The sequence below is a fragment of the Halichoeres trimaculatus genome, unplaced genomic scaffold (assembly GCF_033239565.1).
Source record: "Halichoeres trimaculatus isolate MK-OKI-2021-1 unplaced genomic scaffold, fHalTri1.1 fHalTri1_scaffold_3, whole genome shotgun sequence".
Taxonomy (NCBI): Eukaryota; Metazoa; Chordata; class Actinopteri; order Labriformes; family Labridae; genus Halichoeres; species Halichoeres trimaculatus.
The window spans coordinates 29,310,173-29,326,015 of record NW_027437181.1 but is presented as its reverse complement, the minus strand read 5'-3'; the positions used below and the strand labels follow the sequence as shown (position 1 = coordinate 29,326,015).

The 15,843-nt window shown below is 40.9% G+C and overlaps 2 protein-coding genes across 3 annotated transcripts; one reads left to right on the top strand and one right to left on the bottom strand.

Moving 5' to 3' along the window:
- Positions 1-7,898: 7,898 nt before the first annotated feature.
- LOC141787766 (protein phosphatase 1 regulatory subunit 3E) lies at positions 7,899-12,466 on the bottom strand. Its single transcript, XM_074666431.1, has one exon. It carries the CDS (start codon positions 12,116-12,118, stop codon positions 11,195-11,197), a length of 924 nt encoding a protein of 307 aa, XP_074522532.1. The 5' UTR covers positions 12,119-12,466; the 3' UTR covers positions 7,899-11,194.
- A 287-nt stretch (positions 12,467-12,753) lies between these two features.
- On the top strand, positions 12,754-15,816 carry cunh16orf46 (chromosome unknown C16orf46 homolog). 2 transcript variants are annotated; one of them, XM_074666951.1, is made up of 3 exons: positions 12,754-13,065; positions 13,192-13,413; positions 13,742-15,816. In XM_074666951.1, the coding sequence occupies exons 2-3, from the start codon at positions 13,222-13,224 to the stop codon at positions 14,579-14,581; spliced, it is 1,032 nt and encodes a 343-aa protein (XP_074523052.1). In that variant the 5' UTR covers positions 12,754-13,065; positions 13,192-13,221; the 3' UTR covers positions 14,582-15,816. The 2 variants fall into 2 exon arrangements, with proteins under 2 accessions (XP_074523052.1, XP_074523053.1); XM_074666952.1 differs by having other exon boundaries at positions 12,754-13,080.
- Positions 15,817-15,843: the final 27 nt, after the last annotated feature.

Below are 15,843 nucleotides of genomic sequence, written 5' to 3'. Positions count from 1 at the left end.
GGTTTGTTTGTAGCACTTTATTATAACTATCATCTATGAGGAGTAAATAAAGGTAAATAGATAATTAACTAAGCATGTGTGAATAGCTATTTACTGTTTTTAGATGTTAGATGTGAATTATTTGGTCTTCATTAAAAGCCACTCTATAAAGTGTATGAAATGTTGTAATGTGTGCATCAATGAAGTGTTTACATAACATAAATTATAGCATTACAAAACATGATCAACTATTATTTTCTATTTCACTGACTTTTAAACAAATATTATTGTTATCTAATGGTAATTAACTATTTACCCTTATTTACCCTTTATGTATTTTTTATCATGTGTTACCTTTGTATCTGTGTCCGTTGTAACTATGTAACTATATGCTGCTTTCTGTCCTTCCTGGGACACTCTTGGACTCTGTCAATTTACTGGCACACTTTACATTTTCCAGTCAATTCACAGCCTTAATCTTTAGTTTAAAGACTTCATTAATATTAGATAATGCAAAATACATATATGACACATATGATGAAAATTAATAATACAGCACAATGTTCTATATTTTTCTTTATTGATGTCTCACTGAGAAGAAGGGCAAACAGTATGGCCATTTTTGTTGGTGTCAAAAAGATTTTGTCATCCAAAATTTCCACTTTGAAGATTCATAAGTAGGATTCACAACACTGTAAAATACCTGTTTTCACTTTTCATTCAAAGTGGGTAACACTGATGAGAAACAGAGAGGTCTTGCCTCAAGATGATAAGAGTCTAATACCAAAACAACCACTCACTATACTATCCTAATAGTACTATCTAGCAACAAAATGAATATAGAAAAAGGCTGACCAAAAAAAAAAAAAAAAAGTTGATTTAGATTTGATTTTATTGATGAATCAACACTGAGTTGGGCACGTTAGTTCACAGCCAAGTTAAACTATCCAATATGGATGTAGTCTCAGTGATGTCACCCATTTGTTACTGATACCAAGTTTTGAAGCATATCATCAGCAGGAGCCATTTATATAATCTTACCTGTGCACAAAGTTAAGAATTTTCTATAACAGGCCTACAGTCCTTGTTGTAACAACAATCAGTACCTCTGTGAATAACTGAACACCAGCCAGGAACCAGAGCTTTCTGCTAAAGATGTGTGTCCAACATCACTAATGCTCTTGTGTTTGAATAAGAGCAAACAGCCACAGCCTCTTCCTTTTAACCTTGTGGAAAGTCTCCTCAGGACACTGTGATAGAAGTCCTTCCAGTGTCGTCAACAACTTACTTATCTTAACATGAGGGCTGTTTTTAAAGTGGCAGACCTGTCAGCTGAGAACTGATGATGCCTAATGTTCAGCTGATTATCTCCTCTCAACACATTGCCTGACACTGCCTGTGTGCTTTATATAAGTGCTCACCACCCAGGTCTCTCCACCTGTTTGTCAGCCAGATGCTTTCTGTTTATCCATCTGAGGTCAGAGCGGCATGATGGAGAGCTGATGGGAGGATGGAAACGTCTGGATCAGTTGATTATTTATAAGTGCACCCCTGGCCCAGAGTCCCTCCCTGAAAGAAGAAATTTACTGTGTCTGCAGTGGTCTGAATGCTGATTGTGTTATTGGACCAACAGATACAGTCTGAGGCGGGCAGGGGGCAAAGTAAGGACAGAACAGATGGAAAAGATCAAAAATCTGAATGGACAGCAAAAACAGAGAAGTTATACATCTCTTCACTTTTATGGGTTGTACTATTTTTGTTCCTTCTCTGTTTGATGTTTCCATAGCTTAAAGATTTGGTGATGTTTTATTTATTTATTTGATTCAAGCAGAAAAAAGCAAATAATACATAAGCATCGAAACCACCGACATAGCGTCATATAATATGAGATGTGAGGAGGAAATAAATAAGCTTTACTTCTTACAAAACCATGACATGAAATAGAAAAAAAAGAAGGAAACTGGAAACAGAAAGACTTGTGGAGTTTAATACGAGGGAGAAAATAAAAAGCTGCACCTTCTGTGTTTCAGAGAAATATTCTGAGGTGATAAAACTCAACAAAAGCTGTTTTTTTGTGTCTTAAGAGCTGTAAAAGGAGATCAGCAGCATACCAAGCAGTCACAGAGACCTTCTTTAACAGCTCTTTGTATTCACGTCTCATGCACAATAGTCCAGAGTATTACTTTTCAAGAGCCTTCAAACTCATTTCAGTTTTTCAGCTCCATATGCAGCACCTGATAAAACACGTTTTCAAAACATCCTGCTCCTGGTGTTGCATGATTGCTCTTGTAGCTTGTGTATTCTTTTTGAGAATTTGATTAAATACATTTTCAGATAAACAGTAAATTCTGATGTTTTATGCCAACATTTCAATACAGTAACTATATCTTACATATGAACGTATAATCTAATTGAAACTATGGTGCTCACATAGCAACAAAGGTAGAGAAGAGTCTGCTGTTTTCACCAGATCACTATGAGTGATGACAAATATTTCAAGTTTCTCTTTTTCATCACTCAACTGTAACCCAGGTTATCACAAAGTCGTTCAGTAAGATGCAATAAATGTGTCAACAAGCAGTGAAGTATACGTAACTCTCACATTCATTAGAGTTGAATTGTGTCTCAGGGGAGGAAGGGTGAGGTGGAAAATTTACAGATTACATCAGGGGGCAAACTGATCTAATCTCTGCAGTGGATACTGTATGTCCTGGTCTTTTCCGGCGGCTGAGCAGCGGAGAGGTAGTGTGAACACAGCTTTTACATAAAGTTTAAAAGAAAACAAAAGAGTTTCATTTTTCTGGATTATAAAAGCTACCTGTATTTATGTATATGATAGGAGCCACAGATTCACAGGATGTTTTATGTAGTTCTTAAACTATGACTTGATTTTTTCAGACCGTCATCTGATTTGGTTTACAAATTATTAAAGGTCAAAGTAGAAAGACCTCACCATTAGTCTGCAAGCTCATAATAATTCTTACTTTGACAATAAGAGTGTCACTCACAGCCCTCATAGGTCAGCTCTGAGTTCAGAGGGAAGTGGTGACATTAAACATACTTAAGTTTATCTTTCCAAAGTATGGCATGTAATCCGGGCACACTGCCACTGTTTTGTTGGGAAGTATTTCCTCTGAAGCCTCTCTTCCTTTGTCATGCCTTAATATGGTGTGTGTGTGTGTGTGTGTGTGTGTGTGTGTGTGTGTGTGTGTGTGTGTGTGTGTGTGTGTGTGTGTGTGTGTGTGTGTGTGTGTGTGTGTGTGTGTGTGTGTGTGCGTGTGTGTGTGTGTGTGTGTGTTTGAAAACTTCCACTGAAAGCTTGCTGAGGTTCAACCTGTACCTCGTTCAGTCTGCTGCTTTTCTTCCTGCCTCCATCACAGTTAGTGTCACATCTCGGACAAAAATAAACAAATGCAGAATCTCCTTGGACTTTCTAAACTCACTCAACTCAACTTTATTTATGGAGCCCTTTAAAAAAAGCCACTGCTGAAACAAAGTGCTGTACATAAAAGAAGGTGCAGGCATAAAAAGGTAAATAAAACAAATAAAACAGTAAAGAAAAGTTGTAGGTACTAAAATAACAGTTTCATTGTTATTAAAAACAAATTAAGAATAATAAAACAATCATTGAAATAAATAAAAACAAATCATAAAACACTCAAACAAGAGCAGAGTCTCAAGAAAGAAAAAATAGGTCACATGTGAAATGTTAAGATTCAGCTTATACTGTATCAGATACTTGACCAAACCTAAGATGTTTATTTACGTTGGATGGGTCGGTGCATTAATGACACAAGACAAGTACTATTTGTTCAACCATTATTTATCTTAACTCTTGGATTTTTAATATTTCTTTTGCATTTTGCTGTTATAAAATCATCTGTATCTATCTCATCCATCAAACCTGTCCAGACCACACACTGCAATAAAACGGCTTCTGGAATTCTGGGTCTGAATGGTCACCCCATCACTTGTTACATGTCCCAACACCCTCCCCAGAATAACAGTTTTTGTTTTTCTTTTCAGGAGGGACTTTGATATTGACTTCATCAACAACGCTGGCAGGGGTCTGTATGGAAAAGAGACTACCTTCATTTGCTTTTCAAGGTACAGTCAAGTCTAAAGCTGCTGCTGCTGGCAATGCTACAACATAATGATTATCAACTGTGTTTATGTTCCTCTGTGAAATGTAACTCAATAAAAGCACTTTGAAGGCTATGGGCCTTATTACTGGATGAAGCATAAGTGTTGCAGGCCATCTTTGTAACCCATCAACAGTAAAAACTGGTGAGAAGTCTTTGACAATGAGGTCATCATTACTGTACATGTCTCCTAATGTAACACAAATTAATGTAAAGTGGAGAATAATCATAGCAGCAAAAAAACGTTATACATATATACTCATTAGGCACACCTGTCCAACTGCTCCGTAACGTAAATTTATAATCAGCCAATCACATGGCAGCTACTCAATGCATTTGGGCATGTAGACATGATCAAGACGATCTGCTGCAGTTCCACCCAAGCATCAGAATAAGGAAGAAAGGTGATTTAAGTGGCTTTGAACGTGGCAAGGTAGTTGGGGCCAGACAGGCTGGTCTGAGTATTTCAGAAACTGCTGATCTACTGGGATTTTAACCCACAACCATCTCTAGGGTTTACAGAGAATGGTCCCAAAAAGAGAAAATATCCAGTGAGCAGCAGTTCTGTGGGACAAAATGCCTTGTTGATGCCAGAGGTCAGAGGAGAATGGACAGACTGGTTGGAGCTGATAGAAAGACAACGGTAACTCAAATAACCACTGGTTACAACAGAGGTCTGCAGAAGATCATCTCTGAACGCACAACACGTCCAACCTTGAGGCAGATGAGCTACAGCAGCAGAAGACCACACCGGGTGACCCTCCTGTCAGCTAAGAACAGGAAACTGAGGCTACAATTCACACAGGCTCACCAAAACTGGACAATAGAAGATTGGAAAAACGTTGCCTGGTCTGATGAGTCTGGATTTCTGCTCCACATTCAGATGGTAGGGTCAGAATTTGGCATCAACAACATGAAAGCATGGATCCATCCTGCCTTGCATCAACGGTTCAGGCTGCTGCTGTTGGTGTAATGGTGTGGGGGATATTTTCTTTGCACACTTTGAGCCCCTTAGTACCAACTGAGCATGTTTTAAAGTCCACAGCCTACCTGAGTATTGTTGCTGACCATGTCCATCCCTTTATGAGCACAGTGTACCCATCTTCTGATGGCTACTTCCAGCAGGATAACGCTCCATGTCATAAAGCTGGAATTATCGCAGACTGGTTTCTTCAACATGACAATGAGTTCCCTGTACTCAAATGGCCTCCACAGTCCCCAGATCTCAATCCAATAGAGCACCTTTGGGATGTGGTGGAACGGGAGATTCTCATCATGGATGATCAGCCGACAAATCTGCAGCAACTGTGTGATGCTATCATGTCAATATGGACCAAACTCTCAGAGGAATGTTTCAAGTACATCACTAAGTCTTATCATATGGATGATTTTGATTTAAGATGTTCCCATATTACCTCCAAGGGTGGGTGTAACACTTGGTCCTTTAACCACATGAGTAAAAAAAATAACAGAATTTGTTTGGGAAAGAGATAAAGAGACCAGGGGTAAAGTGGGGAGAAAGAAGAAAGCAGCTGTTTAATAAAGATCCAGGGAGACTCCTGCCATCCTTCATCTGTGTCTTTTGACCTGAGTATTAGTGTATATCTTCTGATGCACAGAGAAAGAGCTTGGTCTTACAAAACCGTCTCAGAGGAAACAGCGTGATGGGTGATTTGCCCTGCAGTATATTGAAGACACTACAAAAGAAACAGCTGTGCTCAAAGGGAAGGAAGACCGTCTTTGTAATCTGTGTGAGTGTACACTACACAACGCTGAACTGACTTTTCCAAAGTTGCAGAACAACAACATTTATCAAATTAATTATTCAGGTCCGGTGCTCACTGAGATGAGGTTATGACTGAGCTAAACAGAGCAGGCCAGGCTGCTGCTGAATCAGGATCAATCTCCAGGCACAGCATTCCTCTCAATGCGCCACATGAATTATTTACACTGGAATCATGAAACCTATTTGTGTGCCACATTACTGGGCCCAAGGACACACTTTAGGTGAGGTGAGAAAGGCTGCGCAGGTGGGATGGAAGCAGCTCCACGGTCTAGCTCTGGCTGTCTCATAACGCTAAGCGCCTGAGAGGAAGAACAATAAGATTGCATCCTCACATGAGCACAGCAGTGAGATAAGCAGCTGTGATTACACAACAGGACTGAGACTGAAGTTAGAAAGTGAACAGTGAGTGCATGAGGCTGAAATGCAAAGTGATAGGATGCATGGGCCTGTGTAAAGCCTGCAAAAACATACTTTCAAAGAGCTAAATCAAATCCAGACAAGACAAATGAACCACTTTCAATTCAAGTCAAACTGTTCACGTCTCCATCTCCTGCTTCACCGCTCAGGGCAAAAGATATTTAAATCTCCTTTATGTCTTTTAAAGTTATTTGAGTAACACTTCAAGCAAGTAGCTAAGCAGCTCTAATCGTAGAATTAAAGAGGATTCTCACAGCGGCTTTTAATTGTCTGACCATATGGATCCTCTCAGACTGACCGCTGAAGCATTAAGCTAGCTCTGCAGAGCTGCAAAGTGTCAGGACTCCTTCAGCGCAGCCAGAAGTAAGCAAAGTTTGGCTCAACTTTCTCTGACTGTGGGCCAACAACGCTCAGCGTCGGGTTAACATGAAGATTAAATAGGATCATGTTCCTAATCTGACACAGAAAACCCAACACACAACCTGTGCAACATAAAAGAACAACATATGATGGAAATACACACCTGAAGTGACACACTGTCAGGCAGCCAAGAGGGTGTTTTATTACAGCCTACACTATGAGACATTTAAATCCTCTAATAAAAGAGTTGGAGGCTCGTAGCTTTATTTAATTTAACGGCAGTTGCTTTAATACCTGATAAGGATGTTGAATTATTAAGAACAAAAGCTGGCACTACTGGAAGACAAGATACGCTGTAAACTGATTAAATTTTGAGTAGTTGTTCAGCAAATGACATCACAGAGTGTCTGACATGAAACTACATCACAGTGAAGATCTAAAACAGCACCTCTGGAAAATGCAGGAAGAGCCACATGCCTCTCCTCTGAGACCAAGCAGGGGTAGCATGTCTAGGTCCAACAGTTTTTCATTTTTACATCCAGGTATGGAATGTTTTCTTGTTTAAGGTCTGATTTATGGTTGGAAAAAGAACAAAAAATCATCCAAAGTGCTGTAAAGAGGACATCCAAGTGAGAAGCCAGATTACCAAAGCAGGAAAAACAAACAAATAAATGTGCAATGCAATAATTACCTCCTCCACAATCTTTCTCATCTTGCCTTATTGCCTCTGCTTAGCTCTCCAGCACCTCTCCCTGCCTCAAGCTTCAGCCCTTCCCGTAACATAAACAGGGGAGGGTGTTGTGGTGTCAGACTGTAATCGATTCAAGGACATGTCCGCGGCTGTGTCGACAGTGGCAATGGCCACAGCCCTCTGCAGCCTGCTGCTTCTGTGAATGGGGATCTGCTTCAACCAAATGAGATTGCTAGCTGGCTTAATGGCCCGTAAACATCAAGGGACTGAACACATTAAGAGCTCTGCAGGCACGTATCACACAAATGCCCTCTGAGAGATGCAGTTTGGTCTGATGAAAGTAGTTTGATAAAGTTTGTTTTTCATATTCTGTATCAAGGATGCTGCAGTTCAGAGCTTTTAATAGAGCAGTTAAATCTTAAAGCACTACTGGAGAACTATTTTCCATCACAAATGATTTTTATTAACCATTGTTTAAACAAAATTTAGTTTACATTAAAATCTTAACAAAAAGTAAAGGTGCATGCAAGTATGGTTAACATTCACTGCAAAATAATTTAAGAAGACATACAGCAACAATACAGATCATACTGCCAGACTGCTGCAGATGCTACAACAAAAATAAGGCTTCACCACAAATCAAAAATACTAACTGAAATAATCTCAGTGCTGTACAATGGTTACAGAAAAGACAGAGGTGGTTTAGGCTTCCTGCTTTGAGAGAGAAGAACAGAAACAAAGCACAAAGGATGGAAAGCATCTTGGTCAGTAGCTATTCACAGGAGAAGCTTTCTTACATAGGTGCTGGCGACCTTCCCTGTTACCATTGTCTTCACTCAAAGTGCGATACACCTACTGTGACTGAGTCAATTACAATCATAAGTCATTCATTTCTACAGCTTTCAAACACCACAGTGCATCTTGCTTTAACTATTTTGCAAACTTTTCTCCTCATTGTCCACATTATCGTCCTTGTGCAATTACTTCCTTTCAGTTCAAATGAGCACTTGCATTCTTCCAGCTTTGCTTCGTGTCTCTGAGTACACAACTTTTCAGTAAGGCAGCGTGCACGTGTAGCTGTGCACGTGGGGGTTCAAATGTTCTCATGTGTTCACATGCGCTAGTCACATTTTGGGACATACTTCAGGGAAAACTCACCATAAAATTTACACATGATACCAATTCGACAAGCAGCGTTAATTCATCAGATTCAAACAGTGTTTGGTACCTTATCAAACACTAAGTGTGCTTCAGGAAATTACATTTCATCTCTTTTAACTTAACAGGCCCCTCAGAAAACAAACCATTCAAGTCTCTTAATTCTGCTTTTCAGATGCTTAAAATACACACAACACAGAACAGTAACAATAAGACATTCAATATGAAACATTTACACATTTACATACACATCAATATATCAGTGAGCTCTGATGCAAGAATGTTACGTTACATTAAGTTAAGCATCTAATGAGACGAGAAGCCCTTCATAACCTTTATGGCAAAGATGCAACAAGACGTCATTAATGTGTGAGAAACAAGGCCAAAGCTTGAGTAACTTTACAGGTTTACTTATTTTCTTTTCAGAAATTTAAAATAAAGCGCGTTCTTCAGAAGTACAAATCTAGAGCTGTACATTTATAACAGATTTTGTTCAGATTAAATTGGTCAATCTTTAACTAAAATAGTATTTGCGTTAGCACAAACTGGGCGATATTAATGGATCTCTACACTTGCATCAGTGGTCTCTGGTTTGACATATAATGCAGTCTGGTATTGCACAGCATTAATGCTGATACAACGTTTAACATACCAAAGCAGACAAGATCACACACAGTAAGCTCTGCCATGGCTGGACTGTATATACCACAGTGAGTTAAAGATAGATGAAAGAAATGCAGCTTTGTACATGAAATAGCTTTAAGTACTGAATGAAATATCAACCCAGTGCTGGACAGCTCTCACTTTAGCAAAACTATTCTAACATTTTCAGATACGACACTGAACTCTCAAGAGAAACCATGTCAGGAACTAACGTTTCTGATGTTTTCATAACACTAAGTGGTTACAAGAATAGACTTTTTCCACATCCCAGCCTACTGGCCTCATTAAATGAAGAGCTTCCCTCTGAAGCCTGGGTGATGTAAACAAAGGACAGAGTGATGTTCAGATTACAGTCAAAGCACTGGAATTGAGAGCACCTTCACTGTTGTCCTCTACTCGCTAAACTTATGCTAAACCTTCTACGTGTCCACACACTGATTCAGACAATTACTCAAAAGCACTGTGGGAATTTGCATTTCACTGAACTTGTATGCCTAAAACATGCAAGCCTGAGTACATGTTACAAATGAGCCGCAGCAGGCGGATACTGGCCAGTGAATTGATTATAAATCTATGGATGCAACATTAGCTGTAGTCTGCAGAGGACAGGCTGGTTATGTAACATCAAGGCTACTGGTTTTAAAAGTAATCTGAAAATAGTTTATTGTCTAAGGATGGAAAAGTCTGCCAGCAGGGCAGGTCAGACTGTTTTGGTCTTGTGAGATGTGAGGAGCAGCTATAATCTTGCACAGTGGTTGATGAGGAGATTATTATGACGTCTACATCCGTACAGACCAGTGTAACAGTTGTTGGTGTTTCAGTAGCTACTTTGTCTAAAAGTGTAGTAAGGAACATTGGAAATTAAAAAAAAAAGTTGTGCATTGAATATGTAAATGTACAACAATGCTTAGAAAAAATCCTGTGAAAATAAGATCTGTTCTGTATCAATTAACCTGAAGGAGAAGAGCGTAAGTTCACGAGTCATTTGAGGTAAAGTGATCAGGCAAAACTGCTACTAGATGAATATCCTGTCAGAGAGAGCATCAGGTCAGACTTCATTATGAAAGAGTAAGACCCCGTTTTATTAAACTTCCCTTTTATGATTAAAGAATCCACTTATTAGATGGGAAATATAGTTAAGAAAACGTTATATTCTTTACTATCATTGCAGCAAAAACATGCAATGAAAAGTTGCAAAACTACAGCTTAAGGATATTTTCAGATCTCAGTGCTGTGTAACTGGACTGGAAGCCTAGAGATATTAAAACACTAATTTCAAGGGTCTGAATAACTCATCCTTAACCCATTATTAAATGATCATCTACTGCATAATATGTTCAAGTATAATAGAGAAAATACCAACATTCAATGCACAACTTCCCACATTACATCTCATAATAAGGCATCTTCAAGCGGCATGTCAGTGGGAAATTAGACATTGATTTTTGATGGAAAAAAAATGCAACATGTGTGTATCTTCCTCTGGAGATAACAAAGGAGGGTGCTGCTATAGGTTCACCTGGTGTCTGTCAGATTAAATGCTCTTTTCTTCCCAATTAGGATTATTTTTCCATACCCATGCAAAAGAAATGGATATTTCATAAAATCTTCATGCCAACAAATAAATGAAGAGCATCTCCTGAGAGGAGCAGTGATGCTTGAAGTCGGCATTGCCCGGCACGTTTCTCCGTGGCACGTGTTTCTACATTACATAACTTGAACATGCCCTCCCAAAGGGCACCCATCTGTACAGAGCCCTGATATCAAGGCAATTTATCTAACAGCATCCCGCCCCGGACACCCATCAAAAGCTTTTCTAGTGGTCTGAAACACTCAATGTGTGATCACAGGGGGAGCGAATATTAAAATTACTTCGGTAATAGCTTTCACTGTAGCTGACTATGGCAGAGGAAAATCATTTTACACAGCCTACAGTCTCATTTAAGGTACCCGGGGATCAATTACGCGTAATTTACGCACACTGTGTGCCAACAAAGCTCAGATAAAATGAATCCAGCCGTTTTCCCACTCTCGAGGTGGGGACATCTTGTACCGGTGACGCCGCACTTTGTAGTTGATCCCGTTATTATTGTCCCAGTATTCTTCCCCCTCGACACAGTATTTGATGGCAAACTGCAATGTGCCTCCGCTATCGAAGGATGTGGGCATGACGATCTTGAAACAGAACTTATCAGTGACACCGTCGCTTGAACTGTGCACATATGAAGCCATGCTGTCCATGAATGTGATCCAGTTATTCAGAGAATAGCGTAAAGACACACTCTTCTCAAAAGCCAGATTCAACACGCGCACAACCCCAGACAGGCTGAATTCATCCGCCTCTACGCACTCCAGCAACACCTTCACCTCCCTCACTTTCTGCTCGAAGCCGGGTAGTGTGCCTGGGTTGGTGAACTGCAGCTCCATGAACACAGAGTGCGAAGGAGCCCGGGGGAACTTTGTGTCCAAATGATTGAGGTTGAGGGGTCCTTTGGGGATTTTGGCCAAAATGCGCTCCGGTACCTCTGGCTCATCGACTTCATCGAAATGCTTCACCGTGATGAGTTCCAGGCCCAGGGAGTCGGCAAACCGGACCTTTTTCTGGCTGGTTGGACTCCTGCTGCGGGAGATCTCCAACTTTGATCTGTCGGTGGGCGTGGGGAGAGACTTGCATCTCCGCCGCAGGTTTGGACTCTGTGGAGGCTTCAGGAAGACATCTCTGCCCCGCGGTCTCTCATCCACAACGGGGCTCTCGATGGGCTCACATGTACCGTTCACCAGGTCAAAGTCATCCCCATCCTCCAGCCTCGGGTTGGCGGCTGCCAGGCTCCCAAAGAGTCCAGCTATGCAGCTGTAGTTCCTGGGCAGGCAGTTCTTTGGAGGCAGCATGATGACGACCGTGTGCACCGTCTGTGCTTCCATACAACGCAGCAGTCCCTGCACTGCAGAGCCGGAGTGGTCGTGATCAGAAACACCGGCGTGTCGAGTGATGGAGCCGTCAGGTGTCAGTGTGCCCTCGCGCGGATAGGTGCTTCGGCTGCGTCAGATGCTGAGCCAGCCGGCTCTGGACCAATGGAGGCAGCTGTTAGGATGCGCGAGCAGAGTTCGGGTTAAGTGTGAGTTTGATCCTGCAAATGGTCACTTCAAAATCCCAGAGTGTGAGAAAAATATCACACTGTCTTCTTTTTGAAAGAGGAAGAAACGCCTCTACCTCCTCATCAGCAACTTCCTTTTTGTCGCTTTGGTGTGTTGGTTGAACATAGTGTCCTATCACAGCTGAGCTTGGAGGGTGGGGGGCAGAGTTTGACGTCTACGTGCAGAACTGAGCGTTGCACGATGCAAAACTGTTCTCTGTCTTCACGGGAGAAGGGAAGAATTTAATTTAACCTTTTTTCAGACTTATTCAATGTACACGAGGCCCTTGATAAAAATTAAAACACATTTTCCATTCATTTTAATAAATGATGTACTTTTCCACTATCGATAAAAACTGTTTTTAATAATAAGGCACATGTGTCTCTATCACTGTCGCTGTTTTAACTCTATGGTAAATCCACGCACAGACACTTGTCAGGAGGTGACCGTCTTATTGCATAACAGAGGTGTAATTGATCAGGAGCACAATGGCCATTCAACCACGCCCCCTTTTTACGTCACACTCTGTCGGTACAGCCTCAATGAGTTGCTATGACGACGGCGTTACAGCTCTGCTGTGTGAAGGCATTCACGACTGCTCCACTTCTGTGAGAAAACTGAGCAGGAAGGAGCTATCCACGATGAGTATGAGCAGCTTTTTGTGAATGGTGCTGACTGAAATGGGGGTTGTGAAACATTTGGAGAGCTGTAGAGTTCCGGAGAGGGTTCTGCTGGTGAGCAAAATCCAGGTTTGACGTTACTTTACAAAAAAAAAAAAAAAAACTTGAAAAATGTAGCTTCCTTTGCCTTGCTCATTTGTTTCTTTGTTGTTGTTTTTTCTGTTTTGGTCAACTTTTTAGATTCCTGCATTGACAACCTGAGCTAAAATCATGGCGACCCTACAAGAAGAAGACCCCACAGCTGAAAACGATTCACCCACAGAGGAGGACACGGTGGAGGAGCTGCCCTTTGAGACTCCAGAGAGAAAACATGTCGACGCTTTGATAGATATCAGTGAAGAGGAGTTTCTGAAGGAGCTGGAGCCGTTTGAGTTTCACTGTTACAATGGATGGGAAGAAGCTGTAAGTGAAGCTATCCTCTTTCCAGCTTGTCTTCATCAGATCTAGATAATGTTACCTTTTAACAGTTTCCTGTGATTCTAAGTGAGGGTAATCTGTAAGAGCAAGTTTTTTTTAACTACTTAATAAAGTAAATTAAACATACCTGTTCTATGTATTTCTCTGTTCTCTAACCTGCTGATTGCTAAGTTGTTTGGGATAATTAGACTTAATGTTTACAGTTTTTTGAAGTATGACGTTGTGCTTATTTCTGGCTCTATAGCTTAGTTGTAATGCTTTCCTCATTGAACTTACCCTTTCCTCATAAAAATCACATTTGTATTCTAAACAGGCCAGAGGTTGGGCCAGAGTGGACCCAATGAGCTGTATACTCTCAACGCCAAAGACACACACAAAAGCAAAGCATGGAGGTGCCACCCCAACTCCCCTCCCAGTTAACCCACCAACACCTGCCAACCCAGACAAATTATCCAGCGCAGCCAAGCATCACTGTGAATGGAAACCCAGCTTTCAGAAACCCACCCAAATTACCCAGCATGCAGCATCCTGGAGTAACCCTGCTGTGACAGCGCCACAGAGAGATGCCTCAGAATGGCCTTTCCTCAACACACTGCATAAAACATCTTTAAAGTCTCTTCATAAGGGCAAAATAGAGCAGGAAGGCGTGTTCAGAGACACTCATCATGCCTCCTCTAAATGCTCTGTGATGGACAACAGGCCCTGTAAGCCTCAGAGACACAGCCACAGGCCCAACAGCACAGTGGTTCCTATTAGAAACTTCACCTTCTTACCACCTATACAACCAACACACTTCCACTCACATGGAGTCAGCAGCAAGAAGGCTCCAGAGGGAGGGACCGCAGAGGAAAACTTTGTCTTATTCTATACCAAGGGCTTAAAAAGAGAAACAAGAGTGGACTCTGCTGCAGAGCTTCAAATGAGCTCTGCAGCCCTGACCTCCAAGTGTCGGACGTATCAGCACAACCCCCACACGTTCTCTGCAGTAAGTGTATCCATACCCAGGAGGTATCAGGTACCCTTGTCTTCCAAACCTGACACAGTGCACCCAACCAGCTACTCAGTGGGCACACAGGCCCTCCTCTCCAGCTCTGCAGCAAGTCCACAAGCTCACATGAACCCAAACAAGACAGTGTGTGCTGTCCGACTGTGAGAGCTGTGAAATAAATGTTTTACCAACCAGTGGTGCAAGAAGGGAATGCAATCATTTAAACTCTTGGGTCACACAAAGAAAAACTAAATGGTGTTACCTGTTTTTATTATCACCTTAGAATAATGTGTCTTTGTCTAAATATTCAATTCAGTGTGTGATACATATGCCAATTAATGCAGTTAATTCTGTTACAACAACATTTGAGTAAATGGATCACTGAGAGGTTAAGATCTTGATGCCATTTGTGTCCCATTTTCTTCTGACCAGTTCCCATAAGTGCTTGTTCCAGTTACCTAGCAACAGTTCAACTACCTCATGAGAGTCATGGCGGTGTGCCGGCCTCTCACTGATGACCTTTTAAACTTTTGCCACAAGCTTTATCTCCTTTACAAACTAAGTGCTGCTTTGTGGTCTGACTAAATATGATATGATGTAGATCTCTGCCAAACCACTTCATCTGTTTTGCCATTCAACTCTTTTAATCATCTGTCAGCACAGGTGGATCCTGGATGAGTTCACTCAGTTTCATGTAACTATAACTCAAATCTTATGAGTCAAAGGGAAGAGTCATGCTGAGATTTCTAAGTCTACTGTGTGTCTTCTTGTCTTTTTAAGCCAGTCAACTATTCCAACATGTCCATTATCTCAGGTTGTGATGGTGTTTTGACTTTTACATTACAACACTTCCTGTTTTGCTTCCGTACAGTGTTAGCACCAACATCACAATTTGGGTAGTCACCCTGATACACAGCCACATTGGAGGTACACAAAGTAAACATTGAATGGACAGAGATAAAAGTGCGCAGTAAAATATTATTTCAAGATGTCTAGTCAATGGAATAAATGAATAATTTTGGGGGGATAGACACTTTAAAAAAGCTCCTGAGAGACACAGAGTTTTACTTAACTACTGTTACTTGGTGTAACTTACTTCTCAATAAATATTATATTTAACCAAAATATATTTAGTTTGAATAAAGTATACTTTTGAAATGCTTTTGACAGAGAATATGACCTACCTTACAAGAATTGCTGCAAACAGACTCAGAATGTTGTACAGATTATTGCCTTACTGCCACAGTCTCCTCCGTTCTTCAGACAATTCTTTACACTTCTCATCCTCATTTCAATAATTTATAGTAGTCAAACAATATGAGATGGTTTTCATGGTCCGACCAATTAGTGCAGCAAAAATGCAGCAATAATTTACTATTTTGTGTGACAATAATCCCATATACCTGCAACCGGAATTCCGTTCTGTT